At 39.5% G+C, this 19,382-nt stretch overlaps 1 protein-coding gene across 1 annotated transcript in view; it reads left to right on the top strand.

Moving 5' to 3' along the window:
• Nucleotides 1-19,382, top strand: part of FBN1 (fibrillin 1) — a 236,831-nt gene that overhangs the window by 39,632 nt on the left and 177,817 nt on the right. Inside the window, exons 5-6 of the mRNA XM_015142182.3 lie at nt 7,979-8,074; nt 11,844-11,939. Of these exons, the coding sequence (XP_014997668.1) occupies nt 7,979-8,074; nt 11,844-11,939 (192 nt within the window). The remainder of the gene's footprint in view (nt 1-7,978; nt 8,075-11,843; nt 11,940-19,382) is intronic.

The following is a 19,382-nucleotide window of genomic DNA, read 5'->3' as shown; positions in this document are numbered from 1 at the left end:
TTTTAATTTAAAAAAATATTTAGACGGGGTCTTACTCTGTCACCTAGGTTGGAGTACAGTGGCACAATCTCGGCTCACTGCAACCTCCGTCTCCCAGGCTCAAGTTATACTCCCACTTCAGCCTCCTGAGTAGCTGGAACCACAGGGGCGCACCACCATGCCCCACTAAGTTTTTTGTATTTTTGGTAGAGACAGAGTTTTTCCATGTTGCCCAGGCTGGTCTTGAACTCCTGAGCTCAAGCAATCTGCATGCCTTAGCCTCCCAAAGTGTTGGTATTACAGGCATGAGCCACTGTGCCTGGCCTCTTTTGTCCAGATGCTAATTGAGTTGTTTATTATTTCATTATTGAGTTTTGAGAATTCTTTATCTATTCTAAATATTAGCTGTTTGTCAGATAATGTGATTTGCAGACATTTTATCACACTCTGTAGCTTGCTTTCTAACATTTTTAATGGGATCTTTCATAGAGCAAGTGTTTTCAAATTTGACTAAGTCTAACTTATCAGTTTTCCCTTTACTGGATCATGCTTTCATTGATGAGTCTAGGAATGCTTTGTCTACTCCTAGATTCTGAAGATTTTCTCCAACTTTTTTCTACTAGTTTCATAGTTTTATTTTTATTTACTTATTCTTTGAGACAGGGTCTTGCTCTGTCACCCAGGATGGGTAGACAGATTTTTCCCACTATATCCTTTTTGGTTTTAGCTATTCTAGTTCTTTTCTGTAAAAACTGTAGATTAATCTTGTCTATATTTACAAAACCTTTTAGGATTTTGATAGGAATTGCATCAAACCTGTATATCAATTTGGGGCCCCTTACACTTTTCCAACCCCTTATACTTTGATCACATTTTCTCATTTAATTGACTTCAGTTCAATGAGAATGTTAGCAGAACCGGTCACAGACAAAACCTCTCGGACACCGGTTTTAGGAAGGAAGGGGCTTTAATCAGCTGGGAGCAAGGGTTTGGGGCATTTGTAATCCCAATGCAAATCTGAGCTCTAAGGGTGTAAGAAGGCCAGCAGAACAATTCTAGACCAGTGTGTTAGCAAGTTTGAGGGAGTGCGGTACAACCAAATCCTGAAAGTGTGGGGACATGCAGAGGAAGGGAAGGTGCTGCTGCAGCTAGTCTGGAAGAAGTCGTCCTTGAAAAAGCTTTCCGGGAATTGTGGGATTTATATGGACTGGGAGGAGAAACATGCATGGAATCTACTCAGACTTGTCCTTAGAAATGGTTGAACTCTTTTTTTCTAGACCGCCCTTTATGGAAGCACCTTTATCACTGCTGTCATTTAACTTGTTCTTCTCTGCAGCTTTTCCAGCTTGGCTAGATGTTTGTTTGTTTATTTGTTTGTTTGAGAACGCTAGTGAAGTTTCTCTTCCAAGCTGTGTCTTTAGGCATCCCCAGACATCCATTCACTTAAGGGAAATGCCATTGCTGTTATCTCTCTAAATGAAAATTGTTTTTATCCTGCAGTGACTCTGATTGTCCCTGTGGACTGTTGTCTCAGGTGTAGAGTCCAGAAGTTAGTCTGGCTGTTTAATTTGTCTGTCTGTGCTTTTCCTAGTACCTAAATTAAAATCACATGTTCATCCTACAAATGCTTATGTGCAAATTGCTCCCAGTGTTCTTTCTGCCAGTTGTGCCTGCCAAGATGATGGCAGGTCTTTAGAATCGTTCCAACCCTAATGCATCCCAAAGAAAATCATTACCTGAGGTATTTAGATCCAAGTGCCAGCCCTGCCTCTCTCGCATTCCCGTAGCGTGCTCACATTGCTCTCTTCTGATGAATCATTGAAGAACTAATCTGTACTGGGCTGTAATTAGAGAAAATGTCTTCTGTTCTTTCTGGCCAATGCTGGCAAATGAAAGACGTTCAGTAAGTCACTGTTGAATGACTGAAATGACTGACATCTGATATGAACACAAAATTAATTTGGGATCTTTTATGGATATGGGGAAATGGCAACATTTTCTGTTAGCTCTGAGATATTGAGCCTTACATGAAACCTTTTATGGCTGTCTGCTCGTCTTCAAGGGCAGATCCTCACTGGGGGTCTAGGCCTCTCAGGGTTCACTGCATATGGCAGGATCAGTGCACTCTGATTCCCCTAGTATTTTCAATTTCTAGTAAAATCTTAACACAGATTGAGTTTAGGGATATCTTCTGACTTGGGGTACTTAGTGCATCCAGTAAAGAAATAGCATCATTATGGGTGTAGGAGGAACCCCTAGTTTTCAGTTGGCTTTTTAAAGAGACATAGAATTTGGTCTCCCAATTATGATACATCGGGAATTCTTGTTCAAATCAGCGTAAATTTAGAATATGCATCAATGGCAGGACTCAATCCAAAATAAAACCAATTTGGGTATATATTCTCTGTAAACTGTTTCCTGTGTGTACAGTGAAACTGCATATCTAGTTCCTTCACTTCCCCTCAGAAATCCTGAGCACCTTTATCGGAATGCTTTTTCCCCCTAAAGATCTAAGATTCACAATGAGTAAAAAGTTTCCCATGGTAAACACGGTGGCAAAGCAGGTGATTCGGAGCCTATTCTCTGTGCTGAGCCTGCCTCCTCCTGGCTTCCCCCAAGGATTCATGCATAGGGTTCCTTGGTGTCTTCTTGTTTCACAAGTCTGAATGAGTGCTTTTATTTTTTAAAGAAGAAAGAATATTTTATGCTGGAAAAGGTTTGCCTGAAAGACAGAATAAAAAATATATATCAGGGAGGTTTTTATTCTATTGCATTTAAATGTAAACTTATCATTCTTGCCAGAAAGAAGAATTCGTTCTGATTTTCAACTTGAACAAATAATGTAAAGTCACTATTGAAACTACTGTTAGCTTTTTAATCTCAAAGTAGTTAAATGGCTTTGTCGCTCATGTGGGAATGGAAATTAGCTCTTGGCATGAACTGCTTTAATTGAAATCAGTTTGAAGGCTGAGTTCCTATGCTGCTTGACAGATGACATCATTTCCTGTGCTTTTCCCAATCCTCACTGTTTTTCTAAGATAGGATGAAGGTAAGTTTAACTTCAAATTTTAAAGCAACTATACACCTTTTCCTGACCTACTTAGAATATTATTCAAAGTTTTCACTAAATCATTTTTTTCTTTGTATACTTATAGACGGCTTTTTAGTTAAAAAAGCATTTTGGCTGAGACGTTTTAATGGAATCATAAGAGCCTAAAATAACTGTTTTAATCACTTTCCGGGGTTGCTTGATTTCATTACTGCAACAAAGGAGTTATTTCTGCTTTCATACATGGGGAAACAAAGATAAAAATATTTTTAATAGCAACCTACTTAGTAGGGCTGTATAAGTGCTTCGGACACAATGGACAACTTCTAAGTCTCAGTTTGGTCTTTGGGCATAGCTTTTGATGTCATCATCAGGCAGCATGAGTTAGTTAAATAAAAATTAATTTAGCACAGTTTTATACAGCACTTACTTATAACCAAGGTGCTACTCTAGGCACGTAAGGGAATATTGCATAATTAATGCTCATGACACTCCCCACTCCTAAGAAGTTTTTAAACAAATGGGGTGTGGCAAAATAAGTAAAAATAGGCTGGATTATATAATATATGCTTCAAAAGAGAAACATAATTGGAAAGGAGAAAGGGTTCACATTTGGTTTGAGAGGTATCAGAAAAGGTCAATGGAAAGAAGCAATATTTGAAATGGATTTTGGAGATAGATAGGATTTCAGGTTTTGGGGGAGAGCTGTGTGTATGTTGTGTTGGGGTTTAGGGGTTAGGGGCAAGGAGACACAGAGGCAGGTAAGGGAGGGGGTTCTACAGAGGGACTAGGACAAGGCAAGTGCCGGGTTTTTTGCATGACACATAGTAGGCAGTCAGAAATGTTTGTGAGTGAATGAATGACTGATAAGTAGATCAGGAGATGGAGTCATAGGACATAGTAGGCATGTGCCAAGGAGCCCCGAAAGACACCTGAGGCTATGCTGAGGGGGCCGTGAATGCTGAGAGATGGAGGTGGCTCTAGTTCAGTAGAAACAGGCCTTTGATGTTGTTTCAGTGTGTGGCATGTTCTTGAAAAGGCATTTAACTTTCAACTTGACTTAACTTCTTTGTGCTGTAAAAGGGCATAGAAGATATCGGGTTCTGCACTTTCCTTCCCTGTTGTCAGGCTGAGATTTGTGTAGCTCCTTATAAAAATTGTTCCTTTCTCCTGAAGTCAAGTAGCACTTTTCAATACCATGGCTGAGGATTCCTAATAAGGGGTAATGGACAGGGTGGCTGTTGGGAGGAATCTTCTGTTTGCTCTGGAGAGAGGATTTGGCCCCTGTGCTTCAGAAAGAGTGAGCATAAACAGCAGATTTCTGCTTTTGTGTAGAAAGAAGATATTCTCTTCTCCTTAGCTAAAATTATTGAAACTTTTTCTCTGAGAATTTACTCCCACAACTTGGAAGACCAGACAGAATAAGCCAAACTCCAAAGCCCAACCCTGGCCTCCGTGTGTAAGCAGGTATCAACAAGGATTAGTGGTTAATTCAATCAAGCTTTGCAATAGGAAATAGCCTAGGATTTTGAAAGTGCTATTAGCATTCCTAAATTACTGACCTAGAGACAGCCTGAACACTGGAGAAATGAGAGCACTTGCCTGCGCTGTTGTCATTGCTCACTGTGAGCCCGTGGCTGTCTTTTACTCCAGCCTCTCTGAGTGTCTCATTGTCTAGGGTCTAAGGCTGTCAGTCCATGGTCTTTCTGCTCTGGGCCCTCAAATGTACACTTCTGTAGGTGAAAATGAGTATCTTACTTAGTTTGAGGTTACAGTTTAAACAAGCAGCTCTTTCTCAGGCAAATCCAGCTGTCCCTGTCATCAGGCAGTCTTGTTATTAAATGCCTTTGTTGGCATTTTCTTGTTTCTCTATTCTGCCTCTAAAATTTCTTTTAACAAAATTCTGTGGAATTTGCTACTCTTTTTTTTTTCTTTCTTTCTTTTTTAAATTATACTTTAAGTTCTAGGGTACGTGTGCACAATGTGCAGGTTTGTTACATATGTATACATGTGCCATGTTGGTGTGCTGCACCCACTAACTCGTCATTTACATTAGGTATATCTCCTAATACTATCCCTCCCCTCTACCCCTCCCCACAATAGGACCCGGTGTGTGATGATCCCCTTCCTGTGTCCAAGTGATCTCATTGTTCAATTCCCACGTGTGAGTGAGAACATGTGGTATTTGGTTTTCTGTTCTTGCGATAGTTTGCTGAGAATAATGGTTTCCAGCTGCATCCATGTCCCTACAAAGGACATGAACTCATCCTTTTTTATGGCTGCATAGTATTCCATGGTGTATATGTGCCACATTTTCTTAATCCAGTCTGTTGCTGATGGACATTTGGGTTGATTCCAAGTCTTTGCTCTTGTGAATAGTGCTGCAATAAACATACATGTGCATGTGTCTTTATAGCAGCATGACTTATAATCCTTTGGGTATATCCCCAGTAATGAGATGGCTGGGTCAAATGGTATTTCTAGTTCTAGATCCTTGAGGAATCGCCACACTGTTTTCCACAATGGTTGAACTAGTTTACAGTCCCACCAGCAGTGTAAAAGTGTTCCTATTTCTCCACATCCTCTCCAGCACCTGTTGTTTCCTGATTTTTTAACGATTGCCATTCTAACTGGTGTGAGATGGTATCTCAATGTGGTTTTGATTTGCATTTCTCTGATGGCCAGTGATGATGAGCATTTTTTCATGTGTCTGTTGGCTGTATGAATGTCTTCTTTTGAGAAATGTCTGTTCATATCCTTTGCCCACTTTTTGATGGGGTTGTTTGCTTTTTTCTTGTAAATTTGTTTGAGTTCTTTGTAGGTTCTGGATATTAGCCCTTTGTCAGATAAGTAGATTGCAAAAATTTTTTCCCATTCTGTAGGTTGCCTGTTCACTCTGATGGTAGTTTCTTTTGCTGTGCAGAAGCTCTTTAGTTTAGTTAGATCCCATTTGTCAATTTTGGCTTTTGTTGCCATTGCTTTTGGTATTTTAGACATGAAGTCCTAGCCCATGCCTATATCCTGAATGGTATTACCTAGGTTTTCTTCTAAGATTTTTATGGTTTTAGGTCTAACGTGTAAGTCTCTAATCCATCTTGAATTAATTTTCGTATAAGGAGTAAGGAAAGGATCCAGTTTCAGCTTTCTACTTATGGCTAGCCAATTTTCCCAGCACCATTTATTAAATAGGGAATCCTTTCCCCATTTCTTGTTTTTGTCAGCTTTATCAAAGATCAGATGGCTATAGATGTGTGGTATTATTTCTGAGGGCTCTGTTCTGTTCCATTGGTCTATATCTCTGTTTTGGTACCAGTACCATGCTCTTTTGGTTACTGTAGCCTTGTAGTGTAGTTTGAAGTCAGGTAGCATGATGCCTCCAGCTTTGTTCTTTTGGCTTAGGATTGTCTTGGCAATGTGGGGTCTTTTTGGTCCCATATGAACTTTAAAGCAGTTTTTTCCAATTCTGTGAAGAAAGTCGTTGGTAGCTTAATGGGGATGGCATTGAATCTGTAAATTACCTTGGGCAATATGGTCATTTTCACAATATTGATTCTTCCTATCCATGAGCATGGTATATTCTTCCATTTGTTTGTGTCCTCTTTTATTTCACTGAGCAGTGGTTTGTAGTTCTCCTTGAAGAGGTCCTTTACATCCCTTGTAAGTTGGATTCCTAGGTATTTTATTCTCTTTGAAGCAATTATGAATGGGAGTTCATTCATGATTTGGCTCTCTGTTTGTGTGTTACTGGTGTATAAGAATGCTTGTGATTTTTGCACATTGATTTTGTATCCTGAGACTTTGCTGAAGTTTCTTATCAGCTTAAGGAAATTTTGGGCTGAGACAATGGGGTTTTCTAAATATGCAATCATGTCATCTGCAAACAGGGACAATTTGACTTCTTCTTTTCTTAACTGAATACCCTTGATTTCTTTCTCTTTCCTGATTGCCCGAGCCAGAACTTCCAACACTATGTTGAATAGGAGTGGTGAGAGAGGGCATCCCTGTCTTGTGCCAGTTTTCAAGGGGAATGCTTCCAGTTTTTGCCCATTCCATATGATATTGGCTGTGGGTTTGTCATAAATAGCTCTTATTATTTTGAGATACGTTCCATCAATACTGAATTTATTGAGAGTTTTTAGCATGAAGGGCTGTTGAATTTTGTCAAAAGCCTTTTCTGCATCTATTGAGATAATCATGTGGTTTTTGTCTTTGGTTCTGTTTATATGCTGGAATTTGCTACTCTTAACTGTTCCCCTGCGCCACCTACCTGGGATTCTAAATCTTTTCACGGGAAAATTATTGCCATCATAATCTTGTCTCATATGGTTACACAAGGCAATACTTTCTCGTTGGTATAAATTACAGAAATGGCATTGAGTTGTAAGTTCTGTTAAATTAAGGACGTCATTTAGCACTATTAAAGTGAATGCCAAAGAAACAATTGCATTGCATGGTAAATGATTTTTTTTTGTTTTTTTCACGACGGAGTCTCACTCTGTCACTCAGGCTGGAATGCAAGGGTGCAATCTCGGCTCACTGCAATCTTCGCCTCACAGGTTCAGGCAGTTCTCTTGCCTCAACCTTTTGAGTGGCTGGGATTACAGGCATGTACCATTACCCCGGCTAATTTTTGTATTTTTAGTAGGGATAGGGTTTCACCATGTTGGCCAGGCTGGTCTCAAACTCCTGACCACAGGTGATCAGCCCGCCTTCGCCTTCCAAAGTGTTGTGATTACAGGCATGAGCCACCGTGCCTAGCCGGTAAGTGATTTTACTCACACAAATAATGATATGTTTAGCATTCTCAATTAGGTAATTATCGGGTAAAAATAGATGAATCCTGATTAACTATGTGATTTTCTCTTCAAATAACTACAAATCAACTCCTGCGAGCTGTTGCAATCTATGCATTTAAGTTGCAAAAGTGAATTCTTCTTCTTTTTTTTCAAGTACAACACTGCAATATTCGCTGTATGAATGGAGGTAGCTGCAGTGACGATCACTGTCTGTGCCAGAAAGGATACATAGGGACTCACTGTGGACAACGTAAGTACACCGTAGTTATAAGTATTCTAGGTTTTAACCTGTTTGTAGACAAGTAAAATAAAGAGATAAGTGCTGATAGATTTTCTTTGATTACCTGGGACACAGCATTTTTACAAGTGTCCAGTGACCTTTATAGATGAACAGATCACTTACTCAAAACACTTATCACCAAATTTCCAAATGGAACCTTGGTTGGTTACAGGTTGTTTGATTCATTTTCCTCTCATTTACCTTCACCACCCTGCTTGCCTGATCTCCTTGATTTCTAGTCACCACCAAAGGAGCAGAATTCTTGTTCATTCCAGACGCATATCTTCCGCTTACTTGCTGAACTTCAGCACTTGGATTTTCAGGAAGCATCTCAAATAAAATATTCTAAAACTCAGCCTCGTCATTCTCTCTAAACATGTCCTTTCTCTTGATTAGTGGTATCTGCATCCCTCTCATTTCCCAATCTAGATGCTGCTAATGAAGTACTTATCACATGGTGTTCAGTTTGAAGGTTCGTTTGTACACACCACTTACTGTGTCTACTTTCTACTAGTCCCTGTGCTTTGCAGAAGATGAACATTCTTTTTAAAAAGCTTTTTTTAAATTACTTTAAGATGAACATATATACCCTACAGAAAATTTGGAAAAGTTTAAAAACACAAAAAGTAAAATTATTCATGATTCTATCATTCTAGATACTATCTTCTAGACTTGTAATGCATATTTGGTACATTAATTCTTACTGTATGTATAGATTTTATGCCACTTTTTCACTTAATATTTTATTCAAAGTATACTCATGTTATTACACATTTTAAAATACATTTTAATGGTTGCCTAGTACTCCATTACATGGACGTTTGACTGTTTAATGAATCCTTAATGGTGAGCCTTATTCAGGGTGTTTCTAATTTTTGCTTTTGTGTATGTATTTGTTTAGGATTAATAATGTTATTATAAATAAACAAAAATGTAGAGAATGCCCTAGTGACCATCTGTGTTAGTCTGCTTTCATGCTGCTGATAAAGACATACCCAAGACTGGGCAATTTACAAAAGAAAGAGGTTTATTAGACTTACAGTTCGCCATGGCTGGGGAGGCTTCATAATCATGGTGGAAGGCAGGGAGCAACAAGTCACATCTTACCTGGATGGCAGCAGGCAAAAAAGAGCTTCTGTGGGAAAACTCCCCGTTATAATAACCGTCAGATCTTGTGAAACTTACTGTCATGGGAACAGCGTGGGAAAGAGACCTGCCCCCATGATTCAGTTACTTCCCACCTCCCACAACACATGAGAATTCAAGATGAGATTTGGGTGGTGACACAGCCAAACCATATCGCCATCCACTCATTGCAGTGGGAGAAGAATATTGGTTGAGTTTTGTGTAGCGCAACCTGGAGAGAGGAGAGGTAGGACAGGCTCCCCAGTGTGAGTGATCCTTGGGCTGAGTCTTGAGGGATGGGTAAGTGTTTACCTGTCAGGTGATGGGGAGTGGACCTTTTGGGCAGATGGTAGAGCATGACCAAAGCACCGCCACAGGACACAGCAAGGGATGTGGTACATAGCAAGGGCTTTGGTGTTGCTAGAGCTAAAATGCAGAGGAGAGTGATGGGAAAGGAAGTAAGGTCAGATAGGATGTCATGGGCCAGGTTTTGATGCCTTTATACATACTATGTTTTCTTCCAAAGTAGGGCCAGGAAAGAGGAGTGAGACCACAACAATAAACAACACCAACAACATCAACAACATACATCTTTTGAGTTACTCTGTGCTTACTGTGTGCTAGGCACATTTTAGAACTCTATGTGTGTTAACTCATTTAATATGACAACAATCTTTGTGTTAGAGGCCATAAATGTTACCCTCTAGCAGATGAGGGAACTGGAACACAGGGTCCCCAGTAGTTCCTCTAAGGGTATATAGGTGGTAATAGGCAGAGTTGGGGTTGGAACCCAAACAGTGTGACTCCGTAGCCCATATGTTTACTGCTGTGAAATACCAACCTTATTACCCTTCACTTATGAAGGTTTACAGTGAGAAAGATCACAGTGTGGACGCACAGCTGGAGGAGGCCAAAACAGGAGCAGGAAGACAAGTCCTCCTTAAGGCTGTGGCTGTGGAGATGGCGAGATGGGGCTGGATCCAGTGGCATTCCAGGAGAATCAGGAGGGGCTGCTGGGCATCTCTCCTGCTCCGCTTGGTGCTCCCTGAGGGAGTTTAGCCCAATGCCCAACACACAAGTGCTTAATTAACACTGGCAGAATTAGAACATTTTTCCTAAACTTCAGCTTCCTCATCTGTAATCTGGGAGGGTTGGCTTAGGCAAGCTCAAACTTTGTTTTCTGTTTAGAAGCTCTTCATCCTCCCTGACTATAAATCAAGAGGCAAAGAAGACAATGGACTTACATAAACCTCTCTGATTATATGATGAGCAATGGCCTCCTGCCATAATTTTTGGTTAAAAAGGGTTGTGTCAGTTCGAGTCCTTTTATGCCAAGAAAATATCAAGACAGAATTAGACACAAAAGAGATTTACTGGGGAAAAGGCCTGTGAAGAATAAAGGAGAGAGGAAGCAGAAGTAGGAGGGAATGGTGTTCAGACCATGATGCCTGTCTGATCCTGTGCAAGGGGGGAGGGAAGGAAGGACAACTGCATAGAAGGAACTTCAGCCTGTGGTGCAGCTCCAAAAAAGCCTTTGCCAGGCTGATGGAGAGGCCAGGGCAAAAAGTGCCCATCGAAGAGTTCCATGATGGGTGGAAACGGCCAGGCTTTAGCATCCTAATGCTGTGTTCAGTCATTGGCTGTGAGCATGTCCTTGACAGGAACGCTGCAGCAGATACGAAGGCACAGCAGCTGGAAGTGGTCTGCCAGCTAAACTCCTTACAGGAGATTCTCTTGAGGGGAAGTATGAGTGGCTCAACTTCATGACTGCTACAGGGGTAAGGTATGGAAAAATGTATTGAAAATATTGAAGGAGCAAGGAATTTGAATGGAGGTTTTGGGGGAGACTCATGGAGCAGTGAGATTTCAGCTGGGCTTTGAAGAGTGGTTGTGACTGGCATATTTGACAGAGAAGAGCCTGCCACCCACGATGAAGATGCCTAGAAAGAGCCCATGCATGCACGAGTTACAGGAAATTGTACAAAGAGGAGTTGTTCAGCTCGTGAACTTTCAATTCTTATTTTAGTGTCTTTTCTAACAAGCAAAATATCCTGCCCTGAAGCATCCCTAGACTTACTGCACCAATAGTTTCCACAGGTTCTGTTATAACTCTCAATTGGATTTTCATGATGGTACTTAAATTACTGAAGATCATGATTAGTATTTTGTTGTTTGCAGTTAATTGTGCAGTTGAACATGCTACATTTCTGTAAGGGTGACATCAGAGGGACTATCTCCCCTCGTGGGAGCCCTGTTGAAATTAAACATGAATCATAAACAAAAGAGTCTTTGCTAACACGCAGTTCCCGTCCAGTGACATCTCTTAGAAACCACTGTTTGCGAGGTTGAACTGAAAGCATTGCTCAGATGCTCCATGGAATGAGACCATCAGCATTAACATAGATACAAACTCATCTATTCCAGGCAGCTTTACCTAAGAGGTGACTGAGGAACATCTGAGTATCTGTAACTGTACAGTGACCATTCAAAATAAACGAATAAACACCGGCGTGACTTTAGATATTTTATTGTTGTCCTTCCAGGGGACCACAAGTGTCACTTCATTAGCATGTATTTTCAGGTGAAGCGTCTCAGCTCTCTCCTTATTTTACAGCTGTTTGTGAAAGTGGCTGTCTCAATGGAGGAAGGTGTGTGGCCCCGAATCGATGTGCCTGCACTTACGGATTTACTGGACCCCAGTGTGAAAGAGGTAATGGTTTTTTAAATCATTTGCATAAAGACATGCTGGTACCTAAAGCTGTTATTAATTTGCACAGACGCTGGGTCTGCATGGCTACTTCCTGAATGTTGCTGAGCTTTGAGGGAATTTCTGAATTGTCATTGGGAAGGTCCCTAGGATGACAAGACAGTGGCCCTGAATCTACGCATGATATTCAGCAATGTTTGTCAGTGCAAGTTTACCTAAATTCAGTTATTTGCTAATTTGGTGGTACTCAGTTATAAGCATATACATAATTAGCAGCTGGCATCAGGATAAAAAGGGGAGAACTTTCTTCTGGAAGGGTAAGGATTAAGCTCTTTATCATGCCAGTGAATCAGAGAAGTGGTCTCAAACCAACTATATGTATGGAAAGGGAGAAGTTCAGTATGAAGCACACACCTGAAAATCTGTTGGACCTGTTGGGGACTGTAGAGGTGTACAAGCTCAGCATTCAGCACTCACCATAGATATATTTAGTGTCTACTGAGAAGCTGCTTTGTGTAGATGGTTTATTCAGTACTCATTGCAGCCTACTACATTGTGTAGAATCATCGTTAATTTTGCATGTGAGAAGATCAAGGCACAAAGAGGTCCAAGGATGTCCCCAAGCCCACATACATAAGAAACCTTTAATTTGAATGTGTGTTTTTCTCTTCAAGTCTAATGTTTACTGCTGCTCTTAATTAAAAGAAACATTCTACCTGATTTGCCTACCTAAAAATGCAAATACGATATTGAGATATATGTGGATATGCAATATTCTTAAGTTTTTTTTCCCTGAACTTTGGTCTCATTAATCATCATGTCTCTACATTTATAGATTTTTTTCTCATCATCCCTAGTTTTATAATGAAAGTTTAGAAGGTTTATGTTACACAAAACTGTAATTGAAAATTTGCATGAACTTTTAAACTGCAATAATCACTTTTAGCCAAGTTGTATAGACATCTTCTTATTCTAAGATGGAAAGTAAAGATTCAGTAGCAGATGTTGAATATGTCATTTAAAACATATAATAGAGGAAAACAAAGAGCAGAGAGTAGTTTGCGAGAAATTGTTTATTTTCTGTCTATTTTTATAATTTATCTAAATTCAGTTATTTGCTAATAATGCAGTAATACCTATTTGAGCAAGAAACTCCAGGTCGATTACTTTGATTACTAAGTAAATTACATTGTATCTCTATTAATAGGACCACTGCATGGTATTGATGTGTGATGCATAATAGACCTTTACATTGCATGTTGATATCCTTTAACAGTCTCTCCTTAAACTGCTTCTCTTTACAACTTGCACAGATGTATTTTTATTTGCTAATAATTATAATGGTCCAGAGTACTAAAAACTATTTCTACTAGGCAGTATTATTCTGTGGCTTACTACTTAATCAATGAAGTTGTAGGAGATTAAAATTGTTAATGTGTGGCTTGAAGAGTGGTATGTGAAAATAATTTCTCAGTTGATAATGCTGGGCTTAATTTGTTTTAGAAAAATCAGTAATAAGATGAAGTTACAGGGCATTTTACCTGTAACATTTTACCTGTAACCATTTTAACAAAGTGATTAAAGATTTGCTGCAAAGATGCTCATAGTTCAGATATTGATGATAACACAGTCTAAAATAAAGGGCGCGATATTGAACCATTCCCCAGTGATTTCTTCAAAGATTTGATCTTTGCCCAAGATTAAGAAATGTCCTGAATGGGTTCAATTACTAAGCTACTAATCAAAACTGGCATGTTACTCAGAGATTTCTCCAAGTTTTGGGGTGTCTTCAGCTGCTCCCCTTCAGGAAAAAAGGCTGTCCTGAAATCTGCACTAAGGTGTAAATATCTGTTGGCGCCACAGAATTTTCCCAGTGGTGATTTTCAAAATCAAATTCATCCCTCAGTGGCAGATTTTCAGGCATTTGTGGAAGTGGAGACTGGGGAGCAGAAGGCAGGCTTGCCCGTTAGTAGTAGAAGGGTAGTGCCTTCTACCCACTGCCTGTTTTACGCATGGGCACAGTCCCAGACCTTCAATGGGAGAAGGAAAACATGGGCGTCATTTCCCACAGCACATGGGAGAGGGGAGTCTTTTTGATTCCAGAATTCTATTTCCGTTTGTTGAGTCTTCACTGTTTGCTGCTCTTATGAAAGTCATCTGTTTACCTCTTTGAAGAATTAGAGGCAGTAAATCCTCTTACTTACATGTATGTTTGTGATTTCAAGAGTGATGAATAAAAATCTGGCACCGAGTCGGGACAGATCCATCCTGAAGTGTGGGGAAGTATTCAGTGTGACTTCTGATGGTGGGTTGCTATCCTTATCGTGGTCCTTATTACTGGATAAGTACCTAGGTTGGTTGTATTCTGTTTTAATTGGGATGTGATGTTTTATTTTTCAAAATGAACATCCGGGAGGCCTTTACTACTTTCCTTTCTCCCTTCATCTACATTTTCCCTTGGTACTGTCTCCACATCTCTTTTTATAGCATTTGCCACATTGCATCAAAACAGTTCACTAGAGCATAAGTTTTCAGGAGAAACTACAGTTTCATCATCTTAATTCTAGCCTTACTGTGTGATGCACAGTACATGACCCATAGATGATGAACTGGATTCATTTAATAGCATCAGAACATCTGGAGCTATAATGATCGGATATGAACAAGTATCTCCTGGAAATAATTGCTGTTTGCCACCAGTCCTGGATATTGGTTTCATTGGTTTCATGCTAAACAGAGCTGATCACAATGTGGATACCTAATTGAATGTGGTCCCATCTTTCAGAAGAATGATCTTTCAGGTCCACAAGACTGTCATTTTTCAGTCAACAGGGATGCAAAAAGGAGGAATGTTTTGATCAAAACTAAGTGACAATAAAAACAAAAGCAAAAACCTCTTATTGTGAGGTTTTTGTGATGTAACACACATGTAAGCGAACATTTAGAATATCAGTTACAAGTACTTCTCAGGATAAAGATCTTTGTCCCTGGGAGATCTTGGAACTTTTATACATTAGTAACTACCTCGGAGACCCACTGTGAGTGTGAAATACACCTTTGGGGGTCATACTGGCAGGATTTGTATCACATTAAGCCAATAAGTCAATCTTAATCATCCATGACCATAGTATTTTGGTTTGTGATGGAGAAAAACAGCAGATCCATGCTTGAATTATGAATTCTAACAGTCATGTAACAGTGTAATAAGATTATAAAGCAAATTTGTCTTACTTGCAGCTTTTTGCCATTAAGATAAATTTGTTTAAAAAAAATTCTTGGCTAGCCAGCCTGATCCCCAATGGACAGGTAGCAATGACATATTTTACCATTGCCATTACCATTGTTTCTCTACACCCAGAGGATAAAAAAGTAGAGACTTGGCTTATTTGGCCTGTGATGTCTACTTTTTAAAAGCTGAATAGGAATACCTTTAAATACATCTTCTAGTTTGTCGTAGTCCCCACCACTGCCTATTGTCACATCTTGCTCAAGTTCATTCATTTAGCTTATGTATTAGCCCTTGGGAGCATTCAAGTTTACCACCTCCTGCTGCTTTCTCTGTCAAAGATTGTATCTATTTTTTTTTTTAACCTCAAGTTTCTTTAATTTTTCTTCCTCTCATTTTTTTTGGTAAGTTCACATTTGTGGTTTTCTTATTGCCTCCTACTCCGACCCTTTGCCTTCTCTCTGCTTGGACCTTGAGCAACTGGTAGAACTTAATCACTGTCTTAGCTCAGTGGTACAGTATGTTAGCATTTGTTATCAGATTATTGAAGTGAGATCAGTGCCTGTTTTGGCAATGACAACACAAGCTAGTCGTATATTGCCATAGTTACTGCTAACAAAAAAACTGTGTGGAATCACTTTCTCTTGCCATCTTGCCTCAGAATGCACATTTTAAATCTTGTTAAATGCTCTTGTATTAAACACAGTGAATCATATGAATGGATGACACTTTTTAGGGTCATGACAAAAGAGAGAAGAATAATGGAGATAGACCTGAACATGGAGATGGGGATGGAGTGTGTTGATGAATAGGCTTAGGGAAGAAGAGAAACAAAGAGACACAGCAAGAGAACCAGGAGAGCACTGAGCCAAAGAAACAAAAAGGAGTTCAAGAAATAACTTGGCAATTGTTAGACTCATCGAAGGTCTGAGAATGAGAATCATAAAGAGGCCATCGGACGTAAGAACAGTTGACATGTACTGAGTACTTGCAGTGTGCAAGGCAGTGTGCTAAGCACTTCACTTTGATGATTTGCAATAACTTTGTGAGAAAAATCCTGTAAGAAGTCCCATTTTATAGAGGAATAAGCAGAGGCAAAGAGAGATCAGTGCCTTGTCCAAGAAGGGACAGCTTATAAGTGGTAAAATAAAGGCCTGAACCTAGACATTCTGGCTCCTAAGCCTGTGCACACAACCAAGTACTGGGTAGTACTTGGACTTCACTGGAAAGGGGCCACTCGTAGCTCTAAAGACTTTTCTGAGGAATGGTAAGAAGAAACCTAGAACTATGAATTTTAGAATGGAAGTCAAGATGAAAAGCCAGAAGAAAGAATCCTTGCATATTCCTGGATGTTTCAAATGTGGGGTTTTGGAATATTCCTCTATTTGATTGATTTCAATGTACGAATCTGCTCTTGGAAAGAGAGAGGTTCCTGTGTGTTTACAGGACATATAAATGTGCTCCAAAGGACTGAACTAACAAGCCTGGAAGTAGACATACGGAATGAATATTGTCATTTAGTACAGTTATCATGGAAAGTTATGTAGTTTTCTTGTAATATTACAACTGCTCAAAATGTGTTTGGAACCCTTTTTTGGAGTTGCCTTTACAGAATCAGCATACATTCAAACCAGTGTGTGATATTTTTTTCCTTTTGAGGAGGCAATTTGAGTTCTTAGAAACAACCTGCAATAATTTGCTGTTAATTCTATTGACTACAGTAGATAATCACACATTCTAGCTGTTTGAGATCAAAAGCAGACTTAGATTTAAAAAATAGTAAAAATAATATTCTCATGTGGTTCGTAAAGCACATGGAATTAGTTTAATGTTTTAATGTCAAACTTTATGTGAGCCAGAGGATGAAGTCTTTTGGAAGCATACATGCAAATAGCAAGAAGTTTTCTCTCATTTCTCCATCTGAAGCTCTTCATCATGTATCCTCAGAATATGAGCATGCACATGGACTCTTCTAAATCCTGGTGCATTTGTTCTGTGTTAAATTCCTACCCAAGTCTAAACTGTGAAGACAATACTTGGATTTCTGCCAACTTACTAAAGTCTGCTGGCTGTTATGCTGGCTGTTAGTAGATAAAGTATAGGGGAAAGCATTGTTGAACTGGTAGTCTTAAGGAAAAGGAACAATTGGGGCCAAAGTGGAGTAGAATAAAAATGAGAGGATGGAAATAATCCTTAGTTCATTAGAGAAGCAGAACAGTTGAAAGTGAACTAGCTCTTCGTGCATGTACTTGCTTCCTAGGAAATTACAGTCTTAATGAAGCTAGAAAAGGTTTTTGTATTTGTTTGCACAATAATGAAACAGAATAGAACAAACAACAGCTAGGTTGATTGTAATTCCACCTCCTTCTTGTATGTGCATTTGACGTTTGAAAAACTTATCTTCACACCTTGTTTCTCTGATGATATAAACATGATTTTGCACAGATATCTTTCTAATGATTTTATTGAATGACTTTCAAAAATATTGCGTTAAGCAATTGGTAAACACATATTCTATAAATCCGAAAACACAGCATCTATACTGTGTCTAATGAATGGAAAGGACTAACATGTAATTATCCAAATGTATAATAATCAGATAGTCCATTTTAGAAACACCTGCTTCGTAAAAACATTACCTTATCTCAAGACCTGTTTAGAGAGCTTCATGGAATCAGGAGCTGATTTTCCTGTGCTTTTTTTCTTCTGGTGTTTTTCAGGAAGGTTTTAATAAAATACAGATTCATTATTTTTTTTTCTCTACGTGGAAGTAAGTTTTACAGAGCTACATTTCTGACACTAATTTTACATAATTTTAAATTGTAGGTGACTATCACTAAAGTTCCCAGGGTAATGCCACAGGCTAACTCCCATTCTCCATGTGCCTTTGGAAGGCAGAGCTCTGTGAACTATGTATATTTTCTTCTTTCCAAAAGCAAAAAGTAATAAACTGTCACTACTAAACTATACTGAAGGCCTCTATGAACCTCGCTTTTGGTATTTAGTTTCAATGGAAAGTGACAATGTGTAGATAGCAGGGGCAGAATGACCTAAATGTTACTGTGCATCTACAGTGGTATTGCAACATTTGTGGCAGCTGGTGGATCACTGAATAAACTAAATTTTCCTAGAATAGTTCCAGGAATTGCATCTGTTGACACAGACATTCGTTTTTTGTGGCTGGGTAACTGTATGCACTGAGGGCACACTTGCTCCCCTGCCTCGCAGGCTGCACATGCGTGTTATGAACAAGCAGGGGGGATGGGATGCAACCAGAAAGCAGCTTGATTTTCGTCTCCCACTCATTGTCCCTCTCGGCCCGCCTTGTAGGCTATTTCTTCTCCTGCTATTAGATGAAATCATCTGGTCTGTTTTAGACTTTCTCCCCTGCAGGTCCCTTAATGGGGGCAGAGGTATCTGTGTTGACTGTTGCTGACATTTTCTTCCTCAATCCCTGAGCATCCAGTAGTACCTCCAGCCTCTTGAGTTCTCTTGGCTGCTCCAAGGAGCCATCTGGGAAAGGACCTAGGCTCAGTCCACGTCAGCTTTCTTTTTGGTGGCCCACAGCTTGTTGGCAGAAAACATTCATGCATTTTTTCTGCCACGATAAATTGCTGGAGTGCAAACTATTGACACATTAGCAAATGCTCATTGGAACCATTGTCCAAGCATCTGGCCAGACAGTTTCCAGACATTTGGCAGCCCCTAGTCCACAGTGTCCTCCAGACTTCTGGGGATAGGTATCATGCAGTCTGAGGAGTCTCCCTGAAGCCTCTGTCATGACTTGGCATCATAATGTGGCCCTCCACCAGTTTCCCAGGAAGGGCTAGTAACAGCCCAACCCTCTCCAGAGTAACCCGCTTCCTATCACTTGCTACTTTGGACATTTCAATACTCTTGACATGCATAAAGGTTTAAGAGGTCATCATCACCCACTTTGTAAATTATGCATCGAAATATCACACTTGACTTAGAATGTGGCATCTGTTCCCTTGGTGCTTCAATTGAAATTTTGATTGTAACATTCTATTGTGTTATCAAAGCTAATCATTTAATACAACTGTTAAATTTAGTGTCATGGTTTCATCTTCAAAAACAGTTTTTTTAACTTCAGTTTTTAGCTCTTATGAACTTATTAAAAAGATAAAACTAATTTTTGTAAGTTGTTAGCCCAACATTTAATATTTGAACCACTTTTCAATCTTCGATGTTCAAACAGT

The sequence above is a fragment of the Macaca mulatta genome, chromosome 7 (genome assembly GCF_049350105.2).
Source record: "Macaca mulatta isolate MMU2019108-1 chromosome 7, T2T-MMU8v2.0, whole genome shotgun sequence".
In the NCBI taxonomy this organism is placed as follows: Eukaryota; Metazoa; Chordata; class Mammalia; order Primates; family Cercopithecidae; genus Macaca; species Macaca mulatta.
This window is presented reverse-complemented; position numbering and strand designations above follow the sequence as displayed.